The 25,363-nt window shown below is 40.0% G+C and overlaps 2 protein-coding genes across 5 annotated transcripts in view; one reads left to right on the forward strand and one right to left on the reverse strand.

The window, feature by feature from the left end:
* Positions 1–7,854, reverse strand: part of ttll7 (tubulin tyrosine ligase-like family, member 7) — a 90,479-nt gene extending 82,625 nt beyond the window's left edge. For all 3 annotated transcript variants that reach the window (XM_087852825.1, XM_087852826.1, XM_087852824.1), the window contains exon 1: positions 7,587–7,854. The gene's annotated coding sequence lies outside the window, so the exon portion shown is untranslated. The remainder of the gene's footprint in view (positions 1–7,586) is intronic.
* A 1,432-nt stretch (positions 7,855–9,286) lies between these two features.
* prkacba (protein kinase, cAMP-dependent, catalytic, beta a) lies at positions 9,287–25,351 on the forward strand. 2 transcript variants are annotated; one of them, XM_087852828.1, is made up of 10 exons: positions 9,287–9,601; positions 15,771–15,832; positions 16,112–16,240; positions 17,475–17,573; positions 17,842–17,924; positions 18,134–18,260; positions 18,910–19,005; positions 20,919–21,041; positions 21,744–21,908; positions 21,993–25,351. In XM_087852828.1, exons 1-10 carry the CDS (start codon positions 9,556–9,558, stop codon positions 22,116–22,118), a joined length of 1,056 nt encoding a protein of 351 aa, XP_087708954.1. In that variant the 5' UTR covers positions 9,287–9,555; the 3' UTR covers positions 22,119–25,351. The 2 variants fall into 2 exon arrangements, with proteins under 2 accessions (XP_087708954.1, XP_087708953.1); XM_087852827.1 differs by lacking the exon at positions 9,287–9,601 and adding an exon at positions 13,507–14,269.
* The last annotated feature ends 12 nt before the right edge of the window (positions 25,352–25,363 follow it).

Consider the following 25,363-nt stretch of genomic DNA (forward strand, 5'->3'; position numbering starts at 1 on the left):
TTTCCTATCGACCAGTGTTTACCGTCCACACACCCTCCTGTAGGAGCGCTGAGCACAAGCACACGGGCTAGCTTGCAAAGCGACCTTATTGATCCCATCAGCATCCTCTGGACAAATTAGAATGAGGAAACAATCTGATCGCCTTGCTTGATCCCTCAGTAGTCGTCACTGTCAGCCTCTTGGTCTGCCTGCGGAAACCACGCGGCATTGATCCTGGGACGAACGGAGACTAAAGTGAGCTCAGCAGAGAGCGAGGGAGAGCAACAACAAAGAGTCAGGGTGATAAAGTGAAGCAAGCTGTGCTGTTGACAATTTCCCCCCACCTCCCAGTGGTGTACCGGCTCTCTGTACAGTAGGCAGGGAATACCGTCTCCATAGGAGCAGCAGACCTCGGTGTCACGTGAACCCTCAGGAACAACGGTGGAGCTGACAAGCACATATGATGCAACTAAACTAACATACGAGCAGAAAGTGCACAAATCTCTAATGCAAGTATTTTAAAAAATGAAAATGACACACAGTCCCCAGGCAAAAGCCGTGTTGTTGCTCTTAATTATCCTGCACAGTATTGCAGGGTTATTTATTCCTAATTTGAAGAAGAATTATTGTAGAGGTTTTTGTGTTTTTAATCAAGATTTATAATAATTATTTTTCAGATATGACAGACATTATAAATTACACTTTAAAAAAAAAATAGCTACTGTAATAAAACATGCTTCAACCTCAAACAACAAAAAAACCAAGATACACATGCGCATAAATATATTTATAAGTATGTCGGTAAATATGTCACTGATTCGATGATTTCATTTCCCCTCCTTGTATCTTATGGGAAAAATGTCGACACGGATTTTTCTATGTAGGCTTGTTTTTGCGACCATATAAGGTCACAGGTGAGACGTTTCAGCGGCACACTGATGGATGATCCAGCAAAAACAGGCCTGCTGTTGTTTTGCTCGTTTGTTTCGCTGGTAGCGGTGGCTATAAACCACGAGATGGCCTGATTTCACCTGAACTCACTTGAAGATGAGGATTTAGTGTTATTTAACAGTAACTTAAAAAACATTATTTTGTGACAATCATCCTGTCAGTCATTTTAGTCAGTCTAAAATGTAAAATATATCACAGGATTGAAAAAAAAGGTTCAGCTTTTGAATTTTATAACATAAAATATAAAACACGATTTAGAAAAATTGTGATTTAGCCTTTTCTACAAAAAAAAATACATTTCAAGTCCATAACAACCATATTTGTTACCAAAAACACCTACTCCCTTTAATCACAGAAGTATTAGGCGACCTCTTCCATAAATGCACCTTCAGAAAATGGCAGCAGCTGCATTTCTTTAACAGCCACAGGCCTTATCTAAGTTTGTTAATCCGCTCCTCAGATTTCTATTTAAAGGACTCTGTGATGAATAGAAACACCAACAAAATCTGGTTTGGAGGTTTTCATAACTATTTGTCACATTTGTCATATTCATAGATACTGACAGCATTATAAGTAGGGGAGACCGGGGATAGTTGTAACGTGAGTCAGTTGTAACACTTCCAATTTCTCCAGTCAGGGCTAAGTTTCAAATGATGTGACTCATCCTGTGCATGTCCAACTCAGTTCTGATATCACATGTGAAAAATCAGCACATTTTGTCAAACACAGACAATTTAACATGAAAAAAAGTCATTTGTATGCCAAAAAGTAAGTTTTTCTACTTTATTTCAATTTCTAATAGCATTATCTGCTTTGCAGTTAAACTCATCAAACTTAAATTATGTTATTTGTATGTCTATGGGGATATATTCTGTGTAGGTCTTTAGTGCTAATGTTTTAGCTGTTGGCTGTAATGTTAGCTAGTTCATGGCTATAGGAGTCTGGGTCAGTTGTAACAATAATGCAGATGTTACAACTTACCACACTATTACTTTAACTTATATTAAACAAGTTGGGGCAAAGACATCAGCAGAGAGAGGTTCACTGGTCGCTTTTGTATATGCGGTTAATGCCATTGGCAACACAATTCCTCCACTGTTTGTGTTCCCACACATACATTATGCAGACCACTGTGTCAGAGATGGACCAGTAGGAAGTACTGGTAGTGGAAATAAATCAGGATGGGTGCAAGAAACAGAATTCCTCATCTTTCTGAAGCACTTAGCAAACCACACCAAGGTAAGCCGTGATAAAAAGTAATGGAATTGCGATGCTGGTGAACAACTACATTTTTTCAGCTTCATTGTTATGTTAAAAATTGGTGCAAGAGTTGTAGGTTATAATGCCCACTGAGCCAACGAGGCCAAACTCAAGGAAGACCAACCAAAATTAATGAAATATTCAGTTGCAGAAAATTCCATAATTTATCTTTTTTGGGGGGTTGGCATATGTTCAAAATCTAGATTTCTGCATTCTGTCACACACACACACATAGTTACATAAATGGCTCTAAGTGCATTCGTGTGTTGAATAAACAAAGATTACATGTTAATGTTTTGTTAGTACCCTTATTTCATTGTGTTACATTTCACCCCAGGATATGTTACAACTAACCCAGACTATGGGGTTAATTGTAACATTTCACTCTTTGTGTTTGAGACCATACCATGCAATGGGTAATTGTGCTGCAGAGAAAATACCTGCACTATTTAATAGCCGAGACATGTAAATACTTTGCATTACATTTTGAATCCACTACCTTAAAAGAGCTCCAATTTACAGACAGAAATGTCAAAAATGTTACAACTATCCCCGGTCTCCCCTACAAATTACTATTCGTCCCTACATATAATCGTAATAAAGTGGAGTTTCCACTTAATCCTCTGCTGCAGTAGCACATTTTCACCAACAGGGTGAGCCAAAGGGCCATCTGAGAATTTGCAGCGCTATGACTGCAGACCTGGTAGAGATGCTTAGTTCATGCACTTTCCCTCCCTGCCACACGACACAGAAAGGCTTCATTGTAGCGACTCAGCTCTTCATGCTGCTCAACAAATGCATATCTGTCTTTCAGGGCATTGTTATGCACAATCTCACCCTTATTATCCAGCACAGGTGGTAAATGTGTAGTCATACTACTACACACCGTGGTCTCCCCACACAGGCAAAGTGGAAAAGTAAAGGAAAACAATTGAGTCCTTGACCCATACAGTGGCTCTGTTTGGCTGTGGGGGCATTTTGCTGGTATGGTTTGCAGAACGTGCAATACAGGATGATATTATCTCAGTATTTTAAGATGACAGCAAATCACTCTTTAAAACAACCTCTTTTATACCAAAAACAAAGACCACGTAAATAGTCTGAAAGTAGTGAGTCAAAGGAAAAGCAGAGCTTAAGCAGAAGACTGTGTTTGTACATGACAAGGTTGTGTCACACCTATTACACAAGTCCCGTCAACAACTAGTGGTACATCCCAGAGGGGCTTGTTTTATATTCCTCCAGCCTAACATGAAACTACATCAGCAGAAATCAAATACAGAATCAATAGAAAGTCCTGGGGAAATACCATTTAGCCTTGTGTTATACTGAAAGAGCAGGATTTCCAGACAGAAGTTCTTCTATGTACATAACAGTATGCCCGCCATTACGGCAGCATTGGGACCCGAGGGGATGTACGAGCATTCAGAAGAAGGCACTGGCTAAGAATGGAGTCACGTTGTACTATTACAGCACGGCTCCATCACAGATGAAACGCAAATGTAAACAAAGAATTTAAGCAGAAAACTGTGAGTGCCATTTTCTAACCCCAATTCTTGCTGTTTCTGCAAAATCGTAAACAGTTTCCATCTATTTAGAAACAATTTGCCGACTTCATTTGAACTATTTGCAAACCTGGTCTAACCCAGTAAAACATATTTTTGCAAAGAGATGCTCTTCTACTTTATAATGCTACAGCAGAGTTGTGTTGAACATTTCACATCTTACCCAATATCACATTTACTTAACTTCTTACTTGATTCACACTTCTTGTAATCGTGCTGGATAAGTAAGAAGTGAAACTGGACACTTTCAAAAGGAAATAACAGTATTACACATAGTCATGTGAAAAAGAAACATTTCACAGGACTCTATGCAGTCCTCTGCAAACTAATTACACCCTTGCTGCTTCCATATGAATTAAGAGGGTAAGCAGCAGCCAGATGCTGCTAATTAATTTAATTTGATTAATTGATTAACTGTGACCACAGCTATAAATATAGATCTTTAAATCAGATGTTTTGGTAGTTTGATAGTCTGAAGCATTCAGGCATGCTAACACAAAGCCAAAGTGTTCCCACGAGTGGACCTCGCAGCAAAAATACCCGAAGGTTAGAGCACACAACGTTCAGAAAAAGTGCAGAAAACACAAAAGCTACATCTCAGATTCTACTGGCCCCATTTATCATGTTAAATGTTAAAATTCATGACAGCACAATTAGAAACAATTAGAAACAAGTATGGCGTCTTTGAAACGGTTACCAGGAGAAAGTCTTTTCTCTCTATAAAAACATGGCAGCACAGATTAATCAGAATCAGAATCAGAATACTTTATTAATCCCGAAGGAAATTAGGGTTACAGCAGGCAGCACGCTAATGGCGTTTCCAGGTTTCCAAGTTTGCAAAGTTGGATCTGAACAAACAATAAAGCTTCTGCAACAAAGTCTTTTAGGTAGACCATCCAAAAATGGAGATGGGCCATGATGCACAGCACCATGTTTGGCGAAAATCAAACACAGTGTATCAGGCGCAAACACTTCAAGCATGGTGGTGGAGGGAACAACCATGAGCTCCTCTATATGCCAAAGTATTCCAGAGTCAAATGTGAGGCCATCTATTAAACAGCTGCAGCTTACATACAATTCTTTCACGCAACAGGACAATAATCCCAAACATACAAGCGAATCTGCAACAGAATGACTGAAAATTTTAAAAAAGAAAAAAAAAGAATCAAGGTGTCGCAATGGCCCAGTCAAAAAGATTTGCCGACTGACATGGTGTAATAAGACCTTCAAGAAATGAATGTCCAAACTTCAATGATTTTGAAGCAACTTTTGAAAGAGGAGCAGGCCTCCACAACAATGTGAGAGACTGATATTGTCACAGTGTGGCAGTTCTCCGCTGTTGTGTATGTGTGTGATGTTTTATGTGTTTCTCCCTTCCTCCCCTCCCTGTGTTTATGTTTTGTTACAGGACGATCGGGACCGAGGGCAGCTCATCCTGGAAGCGTTCCCGCGCTGGAGCTTGCCACACCTGCAGCTCATCAGCTGCTGCCAGGTGTAGCTGATTACAGTCTGCACCAGCGTTGAGCTTCAGTCGACGGTGGATCGTTGAGTTCGACTCATTAGTGCAGTCACGGCTTTCTATTTTTGAAAACCTCTTTACCGAAAGGTACCTAGTCATCGTTTGTGTTTTGGAATTTTTTCACTAGGAGTCGAGAGCGGGGTGTTGCACGGGAGCAGAGCCACAGCGGGGGATCGGAGTTCGTTGTCGTCACGATTCACGCCATGCACGTTTGCACTGTGAGGAATTCGGGAGGAATCATCTTGGGAGCCACACTGCTGGAGCTTGCACATTTATTGTTGTAAATAAATGAACTGCCTTTTTAAAGTTAAGCGTTTGGGTCCTCTCCTTACCTCAGACGTGACAGATATACAGAAAACAATTACTTCAATTCAATAACTTAAGTAGCTGCAGCTAAAATGTCTCTGCAAGCTATTAAATAATGGGGTGTACTTAGGTTTCCACTTCGTTTTTCACATGACTGTAAAAATAATCCCCTGATAATATCAAGTTAGTGCTGCTAAAGGTTGTTCTGCAGGCTACTGAATCGTGGGATGTGAATTTGTAATTTGTAATTTTTACTCCATATATTTTCAAACTTTATAGAATTTCAAGAGTTTTAATGTGCTTAATAGTTTTGCCACGTTTTGAGAACACGTTGGAAGGATTCAATAAACGTTGCTCATGTGAAAAACTGTAAGAGTGACACTGCATATTTTAACGGTGAAAACCAGGAAGTATAATAAAATAAACATAGCATAATTACATTTATTTAGTTAACTATGTGACCACTGACACCTCAGTGTCTGCCCAAAAATAATGAGGGCTAAATTTGTGGCCAATTCTCACAGGAAAGCAGAGAGCTTTGAATTGCAGTGGATCTAAAATTAGCTGCAACCAGTGACCCAACACTGACTTCACGCCTTCCTCAACATATGAAGAGGAACAAGTGTGGGAGCTGTCAGCCCACAGGGTACTGAAATACATCAACAGTTAAATGTTAAGCATAACTTCATCAGAAATTATTTATGCTAACTTGTCAAATGTTACATTAAAACCAACACCTTGGAAAGGAAATTAACTGAATACATTAACTGCAATCTACAAGCTTTATCTACATAAAATGGGACAGGGTGAAAAAACACGGAGAGTGTGGACAGTGCTCAGTCCACAGTTGCACAAAGCTCTGAATGAAAAGTGATTTACAAACAGAAAAAGGGCAGAAAGCCTTTGGCTTAATGAAATCTTTTGCTTACTATGCAAAGCAGTTTGCACAGAGCACAGGGGACATAGTAAAAAAAACCCATCAGCATACGCCTGTAGTTTGTAAAAATGTGAACCTCTCTTCAATGCTACTAGCATTTGTGGAATGGTTGAAGTAAGGTTAAATTTCTCACACGAAACCTTTACTCAAATGTAATAAAGTATATTACTACTACACAGCACAAGATGTATGAAAATAAGAGATTAAACATATCATATTTATATTTATGTCAAAAACCGTGTGTCTGGCATATGGCCTACAGGCAGGATGACATTCAGAATATGTTAAGCTTGTTATTAACATGTAATCCATCTGCGCGGATGGGAATGGTCACTAGCAGGGTGCCCTGTCGGCATGTGGTCTGCAAGTGGCACACTCGACTGCAAAAAGCACAGAATCAATCCAGTCTTCAAGCTCCGTATTCATCATATAATTAAAGCTTCCCATTGCTCACCCATATGTTAGCGCAAATAAAATAGGGGTTCTTGCAAAGCTGGTCTGAACTAAAACGCTTTGCTGCACAAGAGTAAAAGGGAGAATCTATGCATGTCACAGCAAAGTAGTCAATATGGTATCTTCCAGATCAGTGGTGGGATTACAGGCCATCCCCCCTCTTTTTTAAAATATCTTCCTCGTATTTAAAGATTAGCACCAAATACGATTACTTACAATCTCGCGTGTAATATATCGGCTTTTCAAGAAAACTGCTTGTGCTCGCAAATGAAATGTCACATAGCCTGGGCAGGTGTTTTCCTGCCATGAATGAGTTGCTAGCAAGCAGTAGCTAACGCTAGGCTGCTATTGCATAGGTCAGGTGGAAGAATCAAAGCACAAGGAAACAATCTGGCAGTGTGACCATCCAGTTAACTTTCAGCGTCACTGCAACGTTTACAGTGTAGTCGAATGAGAGCATTTTTATTCAATTTTGTAACATAAAAACAAATAATATATTCCCTAATGACACAATTACTCAAAGACAACATAATGACCCCCAGGCTATTCTACAGCTAGCTTAGCTGTAATGCCTAGCGAAGAATGCACAGGCGAAAGCAAAGTAGCCCCTCAACGTTACCTTATTTATTCCGAGCGCTGGCAGTGTAGCTTCTGCTGCTCTCATCCGGACGACACAGCCACCGTTTGGAGAAGTCTTTGCAGAAGCCCTCCAGTCACTGGACTGTTTACAAGACTTTAACAGTGCCTGCTTCGTGTTACCGCCACTAAACAACAAACAGACGTTGGCTGACAGACAACAAAAATCTGTATATTGTAGTGCTCTTGTGTGCTAGGAGTGCTGGAGCGAGTCCATGGGCAAAACCATTCGTTGTGTAAGAGTGGGGGGGAAGCCTGAAGGAAGTGCTGAAGTTTGCATTCGCGATCTGGCAACTACGTGACATTTAGCACCCTGAGCGGCGTATATGTTAAGTCAGCACATATTATATTTATCCACTAAGTAGCTGTGAAGGAAGGGAAAAGCGATACCACTACTGCGAATGAGATTTCGTACATCTTCAGGTCGTTGTTTAGTATAGGTACAGCTCTTCCTCCTCAACTCACTGATACAAACACAGAGCAGCTACCTAGCAACTGTGTCGCTGACCATGGTGCTAAAAACAACCCTGCATTTAATGGGCGCGTCCCGCTCCGAGTTCACTAACGTGTCCAAAACTACAGCCACATTTTAAGACTCGTGGGGAAGAACCTGTATTTTCGGAATACTAGTTTATGATAAAGTTTTATTTATTTATTTATTTATTTATTTTTGGGGGGGGGGGGGGGGGGGGGATGAGAAGCTTAAAGTGTGTGTTTCTTTGTTTGTTTTTATTTATTCTAGAATAACAATACGGCTTTTCCTTTAACAAAAGGGTCGCCACAGCAGGTAGCTCAGCATGTTTGATTTCATTCACCTGACACGCTTCCTCCCTAAAGAGAGATTTGTGTCTCCAGCCGGAACTGAACTAGCAACCCCTGCTTGCCGAGCAAATTCCCAAACTACTGGTTATAATCTATTATCATCTTTTGTTATATTCTTATAACCGTCTTATCTGCATTTCAGTTAACAGTGACGCCTCACAGCATGAAGCTCATGGGTTTAATCCAGCATAGGGCCTTATTTATATTGGTCTTATATATTCTCTGTGTGTACACCTAACCTCTCACCCTGTGACAGCTAGGATAGGCTCCAGCCCTCCTTCAACCTTAAATTGGATAAGGAAAAGAGAAGGGTTGGATGGATGCATGGATGGGTTCTTTCTGGGTGCTCAAGAATCCTCCCACAGTTTAAACACATGCATGGGGTTATGTATCAGTGGTTGCCTGCCTGTCTGTGTTAGCCCCATCTCACCCTATGACAGCTGGAATGGACATCTTATTTTGTGAGCAGCTGTATTTTTGTGATATCAGCTTAGATTTATATGTGTGTGTTTATCCTTTAAAACTTGCTTTAATAAATTCATTTATTGCAAGTAGAATGACAAACTGTTAAATGCCAAAAAAATGACACAGTGGCCATCAGGTCAAAGGCCATATTAAATATTTTTATGAAAACAAACATTAACTTGAAAGACGTTTCTATTGAAGAGGTGAAACGCGAAAAGAAAATATAGTCAAATATACCAATAAAAACAAGAGCCAAAAACAGCAACACATTGGGTTACAGCAGTTTTACATAATCAGTATAATGTAGACATAAGTCCACTATTTCTGACTGGTACCTGAAGGCAACATTGCACCGAGCAAGCCTTGCCGGGGTATTCCCATATGACCTGAACGCAGCACAAAACGACAGCAGTCAGAGGTGAAAAGTCTGGATCATGTTGTCATTCCAGCGGAGGCATACTTGAATGACAAAAGGACCTTGATCAACAAGGCGGTGAGCAGAGCACATCGAAGTTCTGTGCACAAAGGGAAGACATTGATGTCGTTTTCAACCAGCCAGCTAGCAAAAGCTGATATTTGTTAGCTAGCTAACGGAGTACCCCCCCGTTAGCTAACCGCCACCATCATCGCTCCTAGCCAGCTGTGGATCGCCCTGTCTTCCTACCATGGGAAACGCAGCAACTGCCAAGAAAGGCAATGAACAAGAAAGCGGTGAGCACCTGGAAAGCATCCAGCTGGCCTCGCAGCCATTTAACATTAGTTATTGTGCAGTGTGAGCTTGCTTATAAAAGTGAGTGGAGAGCAGCCTTTAGCAGTTGTCCAGTGTTAGCGGGAGACTACAGTAATATGGTTTGCAGAGAAGAACCATCTTTGGTAGGGCAGTTTATGAGGTGCGTTTGCGGTCTCGTAATTGTGTTTGTTTACCTCAGCGGAAAACGGTGCTACAGTTTTTACAGTCAACTAATTATTGAGAAGGATAATCAAGGATGTGGTAGTGTGATCCTCAGCATCATATTCTTTGGTCTGTGTTAAAGACAGCATCTCAGAATAAACTGTATTAAGGCTATGCACTATAACACTATAACGATTAAACGACAAAGCATCGTTTGCAGTTTCCAAAGGGCTAATATCGCGTGTGTAGACCCAGATAACATCAGCAAACATTTGTTTCCACTGAAGCCGCAGAACAAGGCCTGGTCAGTGCTAACAACAGGTATCTGATAACCACTAACTCACAAGCTGACCAGAATGCTGCTTGATGTGGTTAAACCAGATTAATGGTCGTGTAATAAAACATGTAATTGTTTTCCACACAGTGGCTGCATAAAACCACCTGGTTAACACTGATGTGCCAAGTCAGCTGTCAACAAGTCTGCTGTAAATTAAAGCGTTAATGCCTCTGATCACTGCTTTCTTATGGTGATATAAAAGTGTTGTCCTGATACTGTAACATCCAAAAACAGCAAAATCTTAGTCAAACTGCGACTACTGGAGAGGAATTTTGCATCCTAAAGCACTCTATTAATCACTTGAAAGACGTAGCCAGAAGGCACTCTGTTGTGTTTGTGAGTAGTGACCAGCCTAATCCATTAAACTGTGCCATTCCAATTGTTCTGTCTGGAGAGCACTGTTCTTGACCTGCTTTCTGTTTGGCACTTGTTCACACAGTCTTAGCGACTCATGAGACCTGTAGTTTCTGCAGGGAGGGGCTTGGGGTTGAGTAGAATAACACTGTGATGAATAAAGAAACTTAACACACTGTTATTCTGTGTTATCTAGATTTCTGTTCAAATATTACACATTAAATTAAACTTATCAATACTGGATTTATAGGTACAGAAGAAAATGTTTTGCTATCAGGATGTTGGTCAGTATGGTTCCCACATATGCAGATGTGGTCAGGTGTTTACATCCACTCATCATGGAAGTGAATATCATGGCAATTTTGGGCTTTTGATGATTTCTTTGAAGTGTTCTTTTTCCAAGGTGGAATGATTATGTGGCATACGTCTTTAATGACTTTAAAAGCAAGAATTGGATCAAAAGTTTGAATGATATTTTCTTTAATCCACACAGGGTCAAAAGTATGCATACCAAATATATATATGACTTTTAAAAAGTGTAGATGTAACTGTTTTTTATATAGCGCTTTCCTACTCTATCTGAGCACTCAAAGCACTTTACGCAACTTGCCTCATTCATCCATTCACACAAGCGTTTTGTGCTATGCTTTTTCTATATAAATGCTTTCTATTTAACATTCACACACATTCATACTCCAATGGATGCATCAGAGAGCAGCTCGGGGTTAGTATTTTGCCCAAGGATATTTGGCATGCAGGCTGTGGCAGCCAGGGATCGCACCAACAACAGGGGTGATCGTGGCTCAAGAGTTGGGAGTTCGCCTTGTAATCGGAAGGTTGCTGGTTCAAGCCCCGGCTTGGACAGTCTCGGTCGTTGTGTCCTTAGGCAAGACACTTCACCCGTTACCTACTGGTGGTGGTCAGAGGGCCCGATGGCCCCAGTGTCCGGCAGCCTCGCCTCTGTCAGTGCACCCCAGGGCAGCTGTGGCTACAATGTAGCTGCCATCACCAGTGTGTGAATGTGTGGATGACTGAATTTGTAAAGTGCTTTGGGGTCCTTAGGGACTAGTAAAGCGCTATATAAATACAGGCCATTTACAGACCATAACAACCTTTCAGTTAGCAGATCATTACCTCTCTTTGCCAGCATTTAAAAGAATTTGTTTGTCAGTACTTATTGGGATTGACCAATACTCAGAGTAGCGGGAAAGTCCAAGTGCAAATCTAACATTGAAAGTTGTAGATGTACAAAAGCTGAGCCACATACAGATTTTAAGATAATCAGTTCAAACAACTGTATGAAATTACAAGTTAATTGGATGTGTCACCACTCTGCCAAAGTCAGAAAGAATACCCAAATTCTCACCTGCAGATGAGAGTATGTTCAGGAACAACCAAGGCTCAACCCTGTCATGAACTGGAAACTGCTGGAACACTTGTGTCACTGTCTGCAATGAAGCAAGTCTTATAGTGCCATGAACAGAGGCTGAACTGCTACTAGTGGTACTGGTACATTTCACAAAGAAGGAGGACTACCTCCAGATTTGTCAATTTCACCTCAAACTAGGGCTGTTCGATATAACGATATATATCGGATGACGATATAAAAACATCTATCGTTTCATTTTACGCTATCGTTTGTTTTGTGGTGTCGCAAAATAAACTGTTTACAGCAATATTTTTTCATGGTTTTGATGGTCACTGTAGTGGCTATATTAATTTCTTAAAGTTCTCTCTTTCTCTTATATTTAATATAACCACACTACAGACGGACAAGCGCTTGTTTTTATGCGTTGTCTAGCAACAACGACGGTAACAGCATCGCGTGTCCGCTTGTTTATGTTCCAGTAAACCTTTCACAATAAAGCTCAAGATCCTGTTGAGACTTTTCAAAATAAACTGAATCACGTGAAAGATGCAGATTATTTACGGATGAGAAGTAAAAAGAGCCGCCAGGTGCTAAAAAATAAACCTTAGACTCAAACGTTAGAATAATAATAAACACTCACAAAGAAAACGGCGCCGTTACAACTTATGTCTAAAAATGTATCGTTTCATGCATCGGTTAAAACACTCGACTCCAGCTACATGACGCGCAGCTGGAAACACTTCACGCAAGTCGAGCTGCCCGAGATTCACAGAATTTACAGAAAATGTTACATTTTTGTGATTTATATCGTTATCGGACGATAGAATTCTTATATCGGGATATGAGATTTTGGTCATACCGCACAGCCCTACCTCAAACTGCTAAATGTTTGAATCCTTGACACAGTTGCATATTCCAACAGTTCCAACAGGTCAATGATCCAAAACACATCAGAACTGGTTTTGGAATGAATAGAGAGGGCTAACGTTTAACTTCTGGAATAGCCTCTCCAAAAGACCTGACCTCAACCCTACTGGGTCTGTGCCAAAACACCAACCAGTTTTAACAAACTCTATTAACTCTCCCAAGAAGAGTGGTCAAATACAAGAATTTCGCCACAGTCTTGCTGATTGCTACCAAAGCCAGTTGGCCATAGTGCAACGTGGAGCATTTAACCAAATAATTGTTACTTGTGATCCGAGAAAATCCAAAATGGATTTTAAAGGCACTGAAGATGACAATGATTTCTCCCTAGAAAAAGGACAGCTCAAAGAAATCATTAAATGTCCAGAATTACCATGATGAGTGTGTGTAAAAGTCTGACCACTACTGTATACTTTGCAAGTGATTATAAAAAAGACAAAAGGATAAGATCCTTGTTTTATTACTTCCCAACAGCAGTATATTTGAGAAAATACTTTTCAACTCACCATAAAGATAGCACTTGATTGCACACTAACATCTGCTCTGCTGTGATAGTACTCTGCTGCATGTGCTGCAGATAGTGCTGAAAGTATTGTAAACAACAGAGTCAGAGCTGTTCTGCAGGACAAGCTACGAGTTCACTACATTCTACACTGTTTTCTTAAGTTCCCTATTACCAAATATTAAACAACATCAAGATTTTTCCCCAACCAAGAATGGACTATAGGTCACCAACTATGCCAACACCAGTATATATGTGCCATTTTCTTTATCTGCTTAAACGACAGGATTCCACTTTTATTGCTGTTACCCAAATTGGTGTTAAGCCCCCCAAAAGTCACCTTTTTACTGCCCCAGTATTTGCAGAAGTGTGCTTTAAAGAGTCAACTCAAAAGAGTGATTTGGAGCAAATAGGAAAGCTCTTTAAAAAACTGCATTGTAAAGCATAACCACCAGAGAGCACAATAAGCCAGATAACTTGTCTTTCATGTATTTAGTGGGTGTAACAGGCTTACCGATGTCTTATCAGTCGTCTAAATTCACCCGCTGCTCTGTGGTTTTGACAGGACTTTGCAACTCTTGTGCATGCTATTTTAATTTTGTATAACTTTATCAAACCAGTGTTATCTCTTGTGAGTGAGATAAAAGAAAATGCTTTTAAATGATTCTGCACAGAATTACTGGACATGCAGTTGGCCATTGAAACTGAAGCAGAGCACTTGAACAGGAAGCTTAACTTTATGTGGTTAGCCAAGCATCGCAGAGCCTTTGAGCACATACAGGAAGTACCATCGATGCTCTGTCTCAAAACGTACTCACTTTGCCTGTGAGCCATCGTTCTCACACACCAAAATATTTGCCTCAAAATGTCCCAGGGAAAGGATCAATCCTTCGCCAGCCGCTTTTTTAACAAATACAAAAGTAAAGGTAGCCAAGAGAGCAGAGTACAGGAGAGCGACGCGCCTCATATCTCTGAGTTCACCATCATGTGGGATAAGTGCAGTAAGTGCAGTTCATTGCTTTACTCTTAGATTTGCCCGCCACTTCTTGGGTTTCAGCTTTGCATTTTCTACCTTTATAGTTCCGTAGAAACACTTATTAAATCAACTGATTCTGTATAAATTGCATTATTTCGAATTGTTTTTTGGCACGACTCTATTTTTGTCATTTGCAAGAAGCTGCCTAGTTTCATTACTGCTTTTAACTATTTAGAGGTACCTTAACCATCAATTTAACAACCTGTGTTTGTCCATTGTTTTAGATCTACCAGAGAAGGCATAACGCTTTGTAGTGCAGCCCATTTGTGGTGCTTCAGCTGCTCACATTGTCTTAATATCTGTGTCTTGTCATTGTGTGATGTTTTGCAAGAAAGAAATACGTTTTATGTAAACCTTTAAAATGTCTCTTCAATCGGTGTTGTTCTTTGTCCTTCACAGACCAAAGAAAGCCTCTAAAAGTGGCACAAAAGATAGAAAGAGTTCGATTTAATTGCTGAATACAGTCTGGTGTTAAAAAAAGACTGTGGGCTAAAATAACTGCTTGTTGCTCAATTGTTTAAAAAAAAGAAACTATTTTCTTCATGTTGCACAGTAAGACGTAAACTTCCTTAAATATTTTAGCTGACGTTTTCAGAGACGATAAAGGAAGCCACCAAACCAAAATAATCACATCAGTGTAGAAGAGTTTTATGTTTTAAATTTAGTCTGGCAGTAGGGTTTGCCTTACGTTGTCTTCTCTGTTATCATTTTGTTGTGTGAATCTAAAATGTGTTTTACATTATTTTCTTTCAAGACTTCATAAATGCTTCTTCCTCTCTTTCTCTTCTCCATCGTTTCCATCCATGTGGATGAATGTTCCTGCAAACCCTTGGTGAACTGTAGAGACTTTTGGTATGCTCATTTTTCCATGAGGCGTCCCGAGTCAAAGAGTGAAAGTTTGTGGTCTCACTTTTAGTCAAACTTGACTGTACAGATTTAAATTGGTAGCAACATACCAAAGTGTAGCAGCATGTTAGGCACCATAATGGCTCTTTGACTTTGGAAAGCTCATGTCTGCAGTGACTTTCACAGTACGCTGTCTTTCTGTGGCTTGCTCTGTAGTCTCAGATCTGTTCTGCATTTTCTCTGCCTCACTGCCTCCCCCCCCCCCCCCCCCCCTTCCTGAAAGAGATGCAGAATAGCTTGCCTTTAAATTGGCCAACTTGTAAAGTCCTCAGAGCTCTTTGCATCACTTTATGAATTAACATGTCCTGCTCACGTGTGTGGTTTGAGGGTTTGGGTTGTTTTTTTTAACAGAAATATTTTTTCCTCTTTTGTCAAGTATGACATTTCCTCCCTGGTACTTGACCTTTGCTTGACCTTGCCTTGATTGTGTGAACTGCCCTTGTTTGTTTTTCTTGAACGTGTTAAACTATCCCAGTTTGTTTTCCTGAGCATGTGCACTGACCTTGTCCGGTTATCTAAACTCTAACTCTAATGATCAAAACCGATCTTTTCTTTTATAGTGAAAGAGTTCTTAGCTAAAGCCAAAGAAGACTTCTTAAGAAAATGGGAGTGTCCACCACAGGTAGGTTGTTGTTTAAGGGTAACGTATAAACGTTTTCTCTGATTAGTACACTTTGTACACTTTTTTTCTTATTTGAGTAAAAATGAGAGATTCAGTTGTGCCTCGTCGTTTCCTTCTTGTTGACTTGAATGCTGTGTCAGAGGCATGTGCTTCCATTAAGCTCGTGTTTTTGAGCTACAGTGCATGAAGATAAACAGCTAGTGGCTTCCATAAGTACACATAGCTTAACATTTGCTAGCGTTGGTTGTTTTCCTGCCACTGATAACGTGTTTCCTTTAGTGCACAACAAGCCTGGATGACTTTGAAAGGTTCAAGACCCTGGGGACTGGATCATTTGGACGAGTAATGCTGGTGAAACATAAAGCAACAAACCAGTTCTATGCCATGAAGATCCTGGACAAACAAAAGGTAAATGAACGGCTTGAATTTGCATCCATAAGAGCTGGTGTTGTAAACTGCAAAGATGTTGTGTTTCTCATAAAAGGAAATGGAGCGTTTCCTCTCAGTGCTAACATTATGTTTTTGAAAACCTCAAAGGCGCTTCACGCCGCAGTTTCGATCTTTAAATACTGATGTGAAAGTTGAGAGGCAGATTGGCCTGCCGGTAGTGCTCACGTAGCAACCTCGTGTTCCCCTGAATTTCACCATCAGCTCAAGAGGTGAACCTGTCTAGCTTTTGGTTTCACTCAACAGTTATAACCACAGCTTTCACACTTTTCTTTCCACTGTATGGATGTTATTGTTTGTTTCTGCAGCCATTACTTTCCACTAACGTCCTCCAGAACAGCATGAGACTATACCGTCGAAAACATAAACTGTATATCCTGTAAATGTCCTGCCGAGCGATGTCTCACAGTTTGTTTGGTTGGTGATGAAGCTTGATGTCTCACAGTAAGCTCATAACCAAAAGCATTTTCTACTCTCAGCTTTTGGCTGCATAGCTCGTGGTGTGCACAGTGTCACTGGGCAGCGGTTTCTGCAAGGTTTTGTGCATCAGCTCGTGTTAAATAGATTTTTTATCTTTCGACTGTGTGACCACGCAGCAATAACAGGACTTAAACACCACAGGAAGTCCTTAGTGACGGATTATCTATCTTAAATTGAATAGTTTGATTTTAATGCCTCACCAAAATTTACTCTAAACTGTGTGGAGAGTCACGGAAACACAGTTAAAAAATATAAAAATGCAATAAGTTTGAAACTGCGGTAAAACAAGAGGGCACTTCAAAGAGTTATTAACATCACCTGGAAAATCATCGGCCACCTCTTTCCCTGCCTGAAGGACCTCTACAGCACCCGCTGTCTCAGACGAGCACACAGCATGGCGCCGGTCTGAGGAACACCCGGGACGCTGGGCGTTTTATCTGCTGCCCTCTGAGAGATTTGGTCACAGACAAATAAACCCAGTTTTTACAACAAGCCAATGACTCTGATCATTGCTAATACCTGACCTGATCTGATTACCTATTTTCTTATGTTTGTGTCTCTGCACACACATTTCATTTTTACACTTATTGTATATATTTTATTTATTGTGATTACCGCTTGCCTTTATTTTAGCACGAGTGTGGGACAGCACTCCAACTTCGTTGATATGATTTTTTTGTTTATGTCTCTGCCTTGTTTCTTTTTGCCCCTTTAGGTGGTGAAATTGAAGCAGATAGAGCACACGCTAAATGAAAAAAAAATCTTACAGGCCGTCTCCTTCCCCTTCCTCGTCAGACTGGTGTACGCTTTCAAGGTAAGGACAAAACAAAGGTGTAAAGATTGTATTTGTTCCAGACAGTTAATCCTGTCGGTTAATTGGCCAACATGTCGTCATCACATTTAGATTAAATACCGAGTCCCCTGGTAGCTTTTGTCCTGTGACAGAGTTATTTCACACAAGATGACCGAGTCCAAAGAACAGAAACTTAACTTTAAACTGCACATGTGGTTAGTCTGTTGTCCTAAAGTCCTTCATTCCTCATATTTATATATATATATGTATGTATTCTTTAAATTAACAGGACAACTCAAACCTCTACATGGTAATGGAATATGTTCCTGGTGGGGAGATGTTCTCACACCTCAGACGCACTGGGAGGTTCAGGTATTATACACATAATTATTGTTATCGTTTGGTTGTTTTTGTTTGCGATTGCTGTTGTTGCCACAAATAGCTGAACAAAAGCAATTTCAGGTGTTCTGTTTTGGTCTGTCAGTGCTATAAATGAATTAGAAACCTACACCTGTATAGTGTTTGACTGAGTTCTTCATATTTTCCGTCAGTATCTGACTGTCTGTGTTTCCTTCTCTCAGTGAACACCATGCTCGATTTTATGCAGCTCAGATAGTGCTCACCTTTGAGTACCTTCACTCCTTAGACCTCATCTACAGAGACCTGAAGCCTGAAAACCTGCTCATAGACCAACATGGGTATATCCAGGTATATAGTCAATGTAAAGAAAAGCATCAGCAAATCAGAAACACTGTGTTAATAGGACAGCCTGGGGGCTGAAGCCTTCAGATGGTAGTTTATAGCTGGACAAAACTAAAGCAAGATACATCTTAAAGACTTTAGTTGACATTGTTCTGTGTTTGCAGTCAGTCTAAAATCAGACCTGAGAGGTTGTGACATGTACGTGCTCGATGTTGTCTCTAAAATAACATTCTATACTGCGCTATACCTGTAAGTCGTATTAGCCTAAATTATTGTAAATAAACATATGAAGAAGACAGGATTTTTAATCATCTCTACCGGCAGAGATTAGAGCCACTGAAACTGTCACTAGATTAAAAGCCACGATAAAAAACCTATTACACCAAAACAGATCTGCCAATCTGAAATGTTAATTCGAGTGTTAAACTCTGTGTTGTAACCTGGTTAAACAGTTTTCAGAAAACCACAGTTCTCACAGGTCCTGCATGTAGTTCAGTGGGTTTTGAATTAGTGCGTTTCTGCCTGTGAGAGTAACATTTGTGTCTGACAAACCTGAGTTCAGTCAAGAGCGTATGAACCTGCACTGTTATAGTCCTGCATGGTTACCTTTATGTATTTATTCTTCTTATAACAATTGTGTTGTTTTTAATCTCAGGTCACAGACTTTGGCTTTGCCAAAAGAGTAAAGGGCAGGACCTGGACATTGTGTGGAACTCCTGAGTATCTGGCTCCAGAGATCATCCTCAGCAAGGTGAGGCTTCATACACGGTTAGCCCATCTTACCATGTTTGAATGTCCGGCTGGAGGCTGCTGGGTGATGATTCAGTTTGTGTGCTGACTTTTGTGCACAAATCCACATTTATATTGAATCAATTGTCATTTAAAAATTCAAACAAACAGCTAATTGATCTCACTCCAGTTAAGTTCACTGGTAGCCTTTGACACAGAGTGTCAGCTGATGTCAGTGCTGAGGTTAAATTATTCTCTGTCCCGTATAACTACGGGATATTAATACATCAGGATATAATCCTTGTATTAGTCATACGGTGTAGATCTAGAGGCCCACAAAATAAGCCGTGGACAGAGTTTTACCAGTTCTGCCTTTGTTTTGTTTAAAGCTCGTTCTGCTGTAGCACAGAGGCTTTACAACCACGAGCCACTGTCCTGGTCTTTATCTGTCTCGATCGTGGCTCAAGAGTTGGGAGTTCACCTTGTAATCGGAAGGTTGCCGGTTCGAGCCCCGGCTTGGACAGTCTCTGTCGTTGTGTCCTTGTTGTCACCCGCCACCTACTGGTGGTGGTCAGAGGGCCCGGTGGCGCCAGTGTCCGGCAGCCTCGCCTCTGTCAGTGCGCCCCAGGGTGGCTGTGGCTACAATGTAGCTGCCATCACCAGTGTGTGGATGACTGGATGTGTAAAGTGCTTTGGGGTCCTTAGGGACTAGAAAAGCGCTGTACAAATACAGGCCATTTACCATTTACATTCTTCAGTATCGCTTCATATGTTTAGAAACGGGGACACTAGAGGTGGGAATCACCATACATCCCACGATACGATATTATTGCAATTTTTTAAAATATTTTGCGATATTCAGATTCTGTACATAAAGGTAAACTTTATCAATATTCATTTTCTCTAATATCAAAGTCTCACACTCAGTCTTTCTCTCATTTCAGTTTTATTGTTGACAAACTGAACGGTTTGTATTACAGTCTAGTCCAACTTAACTGAATCAACCATCTGGTACAATTATAGCTATTCTGAACTATGCAGTTTATGAAAACTATGCAGCCCCTTCAGCAACTGAAGAATTTGAAAGTCAATTAAAATAAAATATAATTTTACATTAAATAAAAAAGTTTTAAACTTAATTAAAATAAAACATGTCTTAAATTAAAATAAGTAAACTGTCACATTTGGACAGTGAAGGAATGTCAGGATTCTTGCTCAGAAAAAGGATCAACATGCTCTGAAGTCAGAGCACAAAAACCTTTTTTGTAACAAAATATCGATTTCTGCTGTCCCTGTATCCATACATTATTAGCAAACAAAATATCACGATGCTACACAGTATCCATTTTTTCCCCCACCGCTAGGGGACACTGAACCTTCTCTCCTCGGGGACTGTTTTTGCAAAAAGAGCTTAAGATGGTTAAACATAAACATTAATACATCAGATAAAATAAATAAATAGTAAATTACACATTACTGATCTTTCTTTGAAGTCATTTATTTAAAAAAAACAGTGATGGTATTAATTAACATTGGCATTACATGTTATAATTAATAAAATGAGAGCCTGAGAGTCCAATTTACCAAAAATGTTCTTGAATTAAATATTAAGTATCTGGTCCGGGTCTATAGTCCAGGTAGTTTTGCTACTGGCTTAAAGAAAGTCAGCTCGTTCCCATTAATGTTCAGCGGACATGTGAACTCTGGCTTTAAAACGAAAAGACTTTACTTTTACTCTGTACTTGGACAAGCGAGTACAGCGGGTGGTCAGTTAAGAGATGCCCCTTATCCTGGAGGTCAAAATTGTTGGGCTTCTTTAGTTCTCTGAGTCAGACTGTCTTCAAAACTTGAGATAATTTGTTACTTTTGCCTTTCTAATTAAAAATAGACCAAGAAAAGTCTTTAAAATTTGATGAAACGTTGTTTTTCTTTCAGGGCTACAACAAAGCTGTGGACTGGTGGGCTCTTGGAGTTCTTATCTACGAGATGGCTGCTGGTTACCCTCCTTTTTTTGCTGATCAGCCTATCCAGATTTATGAAAAAATTGTTTCTGGCAAGGTATGCAAAGATAAGCAGGAGCAATGTTTGAGCTTTAATGTTTCCAATGTTAAAATGCTCTGATATTAGTTGGTGAAGCTAGATGAGTTTAAATATCTGGGGTCAACCATCCAAAATGCACAAGAGAGCTGAAGAAGAGAGTGTAGGTGGGGTGAACTGGGTGGAGACGAGTGTCAGGGATGATTTATGACAGAAGGATAGCAGCAAGAGTGAAAGGGAAGGTTTACAAGATGGTAGTGGTGTTGTGATGCGCGGCTTGGAGGCAGTGGCACAAGAGCTGGAACTCTGGGTGGCATCGTTTAAGATGCTCAGATTTTCAGTGGGAGAGACCAAGAGGGACAGCACAGGATGAGCGTTTTGGAGACAGCGTTAGAGAGGCAGGAGATGGTTGAACATGGAGCTGCTGGGCCAGAGTCAGAGAAGATTCGTGGATGTAGTGAAGGAGGACATGCAGAGGATTGGTTTGGCAGACAAAGATGCTGAGGATAGGGTAAGGTGGAGATGATCTGCTGTGGCAACCAGCCAGAAGAAGGAGGACACTGCTGACGACCATCGGGACCAGCTTGCTTTTGGCTTTCCAGTTGTTCTTTAGTGCTTTTAGCTGTTTTATTTCAGCGTAATAAGCGAAACAGTGAAAGTATTTTTCTGCATGTTTCATAACCCACATCTTTGATTTATTTATGTATTTTTGCAATTCTGCAGGTTCGATTTCCCTCTCACTTTAGCTCCGACCTCAAGGATCTGCTGAGGAACCTGCTTCAGGTTGACCTGACGAAGAGATTTGGGAACCTGAAGAATGGTGTCAATGACATAAAGAATCACAAGTGGTTCTCCACAACAGACTGGATTGCCATCTATGAGCGAAAGGTTGGTTGTTGCTCGCGCTTCCTTTTTTGGATCAAGAGACGTGATGTGGTTCATATTAAAATAAAAATCCTCCTAAATTCACAGGTTGAAGCTCCCTTCTTGCCAAAGTGCAGAGGACCAGGAGACACAAGCAACTTTGATGACTATGAAGAGGAGGAGATCCGTGTATCGCAAACAGAAAAGTGTGCAAAAGAGTTTGCTGACTTCTAGTGAACGAGCAAGAGTCCCAATCAGGGCTCTTGTGTTTTGGGATATTTGCACTCCGATGAGGGTTAAGATGGAACTGAGGCCATCATGTGCTCAAACAAATGCCTCGTTCCTTCAGTCCACACAGCCGAATGAGCTCCTTTTTTTGCCATGATCCTGCGTGCTGTTAGCACTAATCTATACACAGGCACATTATGCAGACACCCCTCGTGCTGCAACACAGAGTACCAGACCACGTTCCTGTTGTGTTTCTTTTTTTTACCTTGTTTTCTATGTTTGCCACTGTCTGTGTCCTGTCGTCCCTTATTTAAGTTCTTATTTGAGAAGCAACTTGAAGACGAATATTAATCTTCCTTTGAAGCAGCTCGCTGGTGTCGCACATGATGTGATTTTTAGGCTTTTGGATAACTAAGGGACACTTTTGGGCATTTTGGGCAGAGCATTTAAATTCCTGACATCTCATTGGCTGTTATATGTTTTCTGTTACATGACCTAGTTTCCTGTAGGATTCAGTTTAGTATTCCTTAATCAGAAACATTGAAAGTAAATCTAAAGCTAAAGCCAGGATTTGAAAATAGACGGCGCCTCTCGCCTCTCCATCTCCGTCCGAAGCCCCTCCCATCAGCCGAGCACAGGCTGCAAATGCAAACTTTTGGCTTCACGCAACATCCAAACCCATCTCTACAAGGTGAAAGTTAGATTTCTAACCCACGGCACCAGTTTGTCTTTATTTCTGTGCTGATGTTCTTCCTTTTTATACCACTGGTGTAGTTTGAAAGACCCGTGATAGGCCAGAGTCTCCCGTCACGTGTCGCGTTTCGAGTGGGCTTTAGTGGAGATGCAGCAATAAAGCTCCCTCTGAGATCATTTGAAGCTAAATATGATGAGAGGTTAATATAAATGTTTTCATTTCTCTTTTTTTTTGTCCAAAAAAATGCCGAAAACATGTTGCCTAGCCCAGCTTTAAATATAAATCATTATTTATCACTCTGTTGCCCTCGAGACCTGAAATTGTGTATTTGTGCATATAGATGTATGATTTGATTTCTTTAAAGACCCTGTTTCCTTAGGGCATGACCACAATTCAATGAAGGGAAAGAAGCGGTGGTGGCTTCTGGAAGTTTTGGCACGCTCAAAGAAGCGGATCAATATTGACAAGTATTATTATGAAGCAGAAACTTGTCAGTGTTGTGCTGATCAATCTGTAGCATCGTTTATCCATATCTGGTCGCAGGACTTTTCCTTTTTACCTCAGTCTTGGTGTGATATTAGCATAATGGAATGAAGTAATATATTTTTTCTGGTACAACTATGGTAGAGAGAAAGGGAACTAAGAAAATTTGAGTATATCACTGTGCACAACATTTACATGATTTGTTTTATACATTAGTGCGTTTTTCAGTAATTGAAAGGTCAGGTGATATTTTCTTGAGGTTTTATCATGAAGGGGAAGCAGTGTTGGTCTCATTTAGGTTGCTGTTTGTTTTTTTGTCTTTTAACTGCTGTGTTTTGAGCAGAACAATCGCAAGATGTTGTGTACCTGCCATATTTGTTTGTCATTTTTTTATGTTTGTATAGATGTGTCACAACAACCTGATAACAGCCTAAAAATGTTCCCACTTTTTCGTTTGTTACCTTTTAAATTGTTCCAAAGCCTCAGGCAATCATGGAGTAAACAAGTAAATTGGATATGGGTTCAGAAAGAAACACAACATCCACAAACAGTGAAGAGAAAACTGAAATATCATCACCTTAAAGTATTAATTAAACTTGGCCACGCTTGATGCTTTTTTTCGCTCTTTTTTTTTTTTTTACATCACTAACACAGCTGACAAAAATAATAGTTTTTAAAGGAAATAAGCTCATAAAACTCAAAAATATCAGTTACTCCTTTTAATTTATTGTTAAATCATATTTTATAAGGTTTTATGAGCAACTTTCATGACCCATTAATTCTCACTCTTTCCCTGCCGCTAAGTAAAAAACAAACAACTCTCCGGTTACAGGTTAACATATCTAAAGGACTTTTCTTTCATCCAGACATCAGAGGTTTGTCTCTGCTGTCCGCACGAATGTCCGAGTCTGATCCTCACAGCTGTGTGAAAATTGAGTTTTACATTTCCCACTGTCAGGAAGAGCCGTGCACTATTGACAGTGTTTCACTTTATGTCCCTTAAGTCTTGAGAAGCTTCGTCGTAATTTGACAAGATGCTCAAGTATTTGTGTGTGAGGAAAATGCAATTGAATCAAGTTCAACAATCATAGAAACCAAATGTGAAAAGATTTGCAGACTGAATGCTATTTTGTAGCATTTTATACATAAATATTGGCTACATGTGAACTTTTATTTTACTGTTTGAGCCCAGCATGTGACATTTTTTTATTTACCCTTGTTTTCATTTCCAAGACAGAACTGTTTCGTATGCTGTTTTATTTATATTTAGAGATAATGAATAAACACTGAAATGTTTAATCGTCTATAGTTCTCATATAAAAGACTCCAAATGTTTTATTAGCAAGTGTTAAAAACAGTGAATAAAGTTTTATCTGTGTAACTTTTTATTTGCCCTGTTAAGACTTACGTTTATGTACACTGACACCTCAAATGCCTATTTAAAATGATAGCCTTTTGATTTTAACTTATTTTTTTTCATTTCCTTTATTTAAAAAAATCTTTCTTTAGACAATCCTTTAAAAACTGATTTACCAAAAAAGATCCAACAATTTACTTCTCCTCACTTTGAAGTGTGGACAGCATTTAGTGGTAAAATCCAGAACAAATATTCAAACAGGACTTTGAAAAGCACAGTCCCAAACAGCGTGTGTGTGTGTGTGTGTGTGTGTGTGTGTGTGTGTGTGTGTGTGTGTGTGTGTGTGTAAATCTTCCCAGAAACTGTGTAGGAAATCCATATCTCTCCACATCTGTATCTCCGTATCCTTTATTTCCCAATCTGTGTAATCTTTGTCAGATTTCATGTAAATGATGGCACTTTTTCCCTGAACCACCTCACACTCCTGACTGCAGGAAATCCGTTTATGACTTCTCTGTAGCTAGTCACATGTGCCAGTATGGGATCAATAATCTGAAATGTGTCTCTATTTAGTTTGTGGAATTTTTGCACATCATTTAGACGGCTGACACGTTTTTTGTTCTTTTTTTGTTTTCCCACTCATATATATTTGTGTTTGCAAGGGGAGTATACTTTGCTGTAGCAGATTTTATGTAACAAAGAATATGTCACAATAAT

This window comes from Neolamprologus brichardi, chromosome 15 (assembly GCF_056152115.1).
Source record: "Neolamprologus brichardi isolate AB-2024 chromosome 15, ASM5615211v1, whole genome shotgun sequence".
Classification (NCBI taxonomy): Eukaryota; Metazoa; Chordata; class Actinopteri; order Cichliformes; family Cichlidae; genus Neolamprologus; species Neolamprologus brichardi.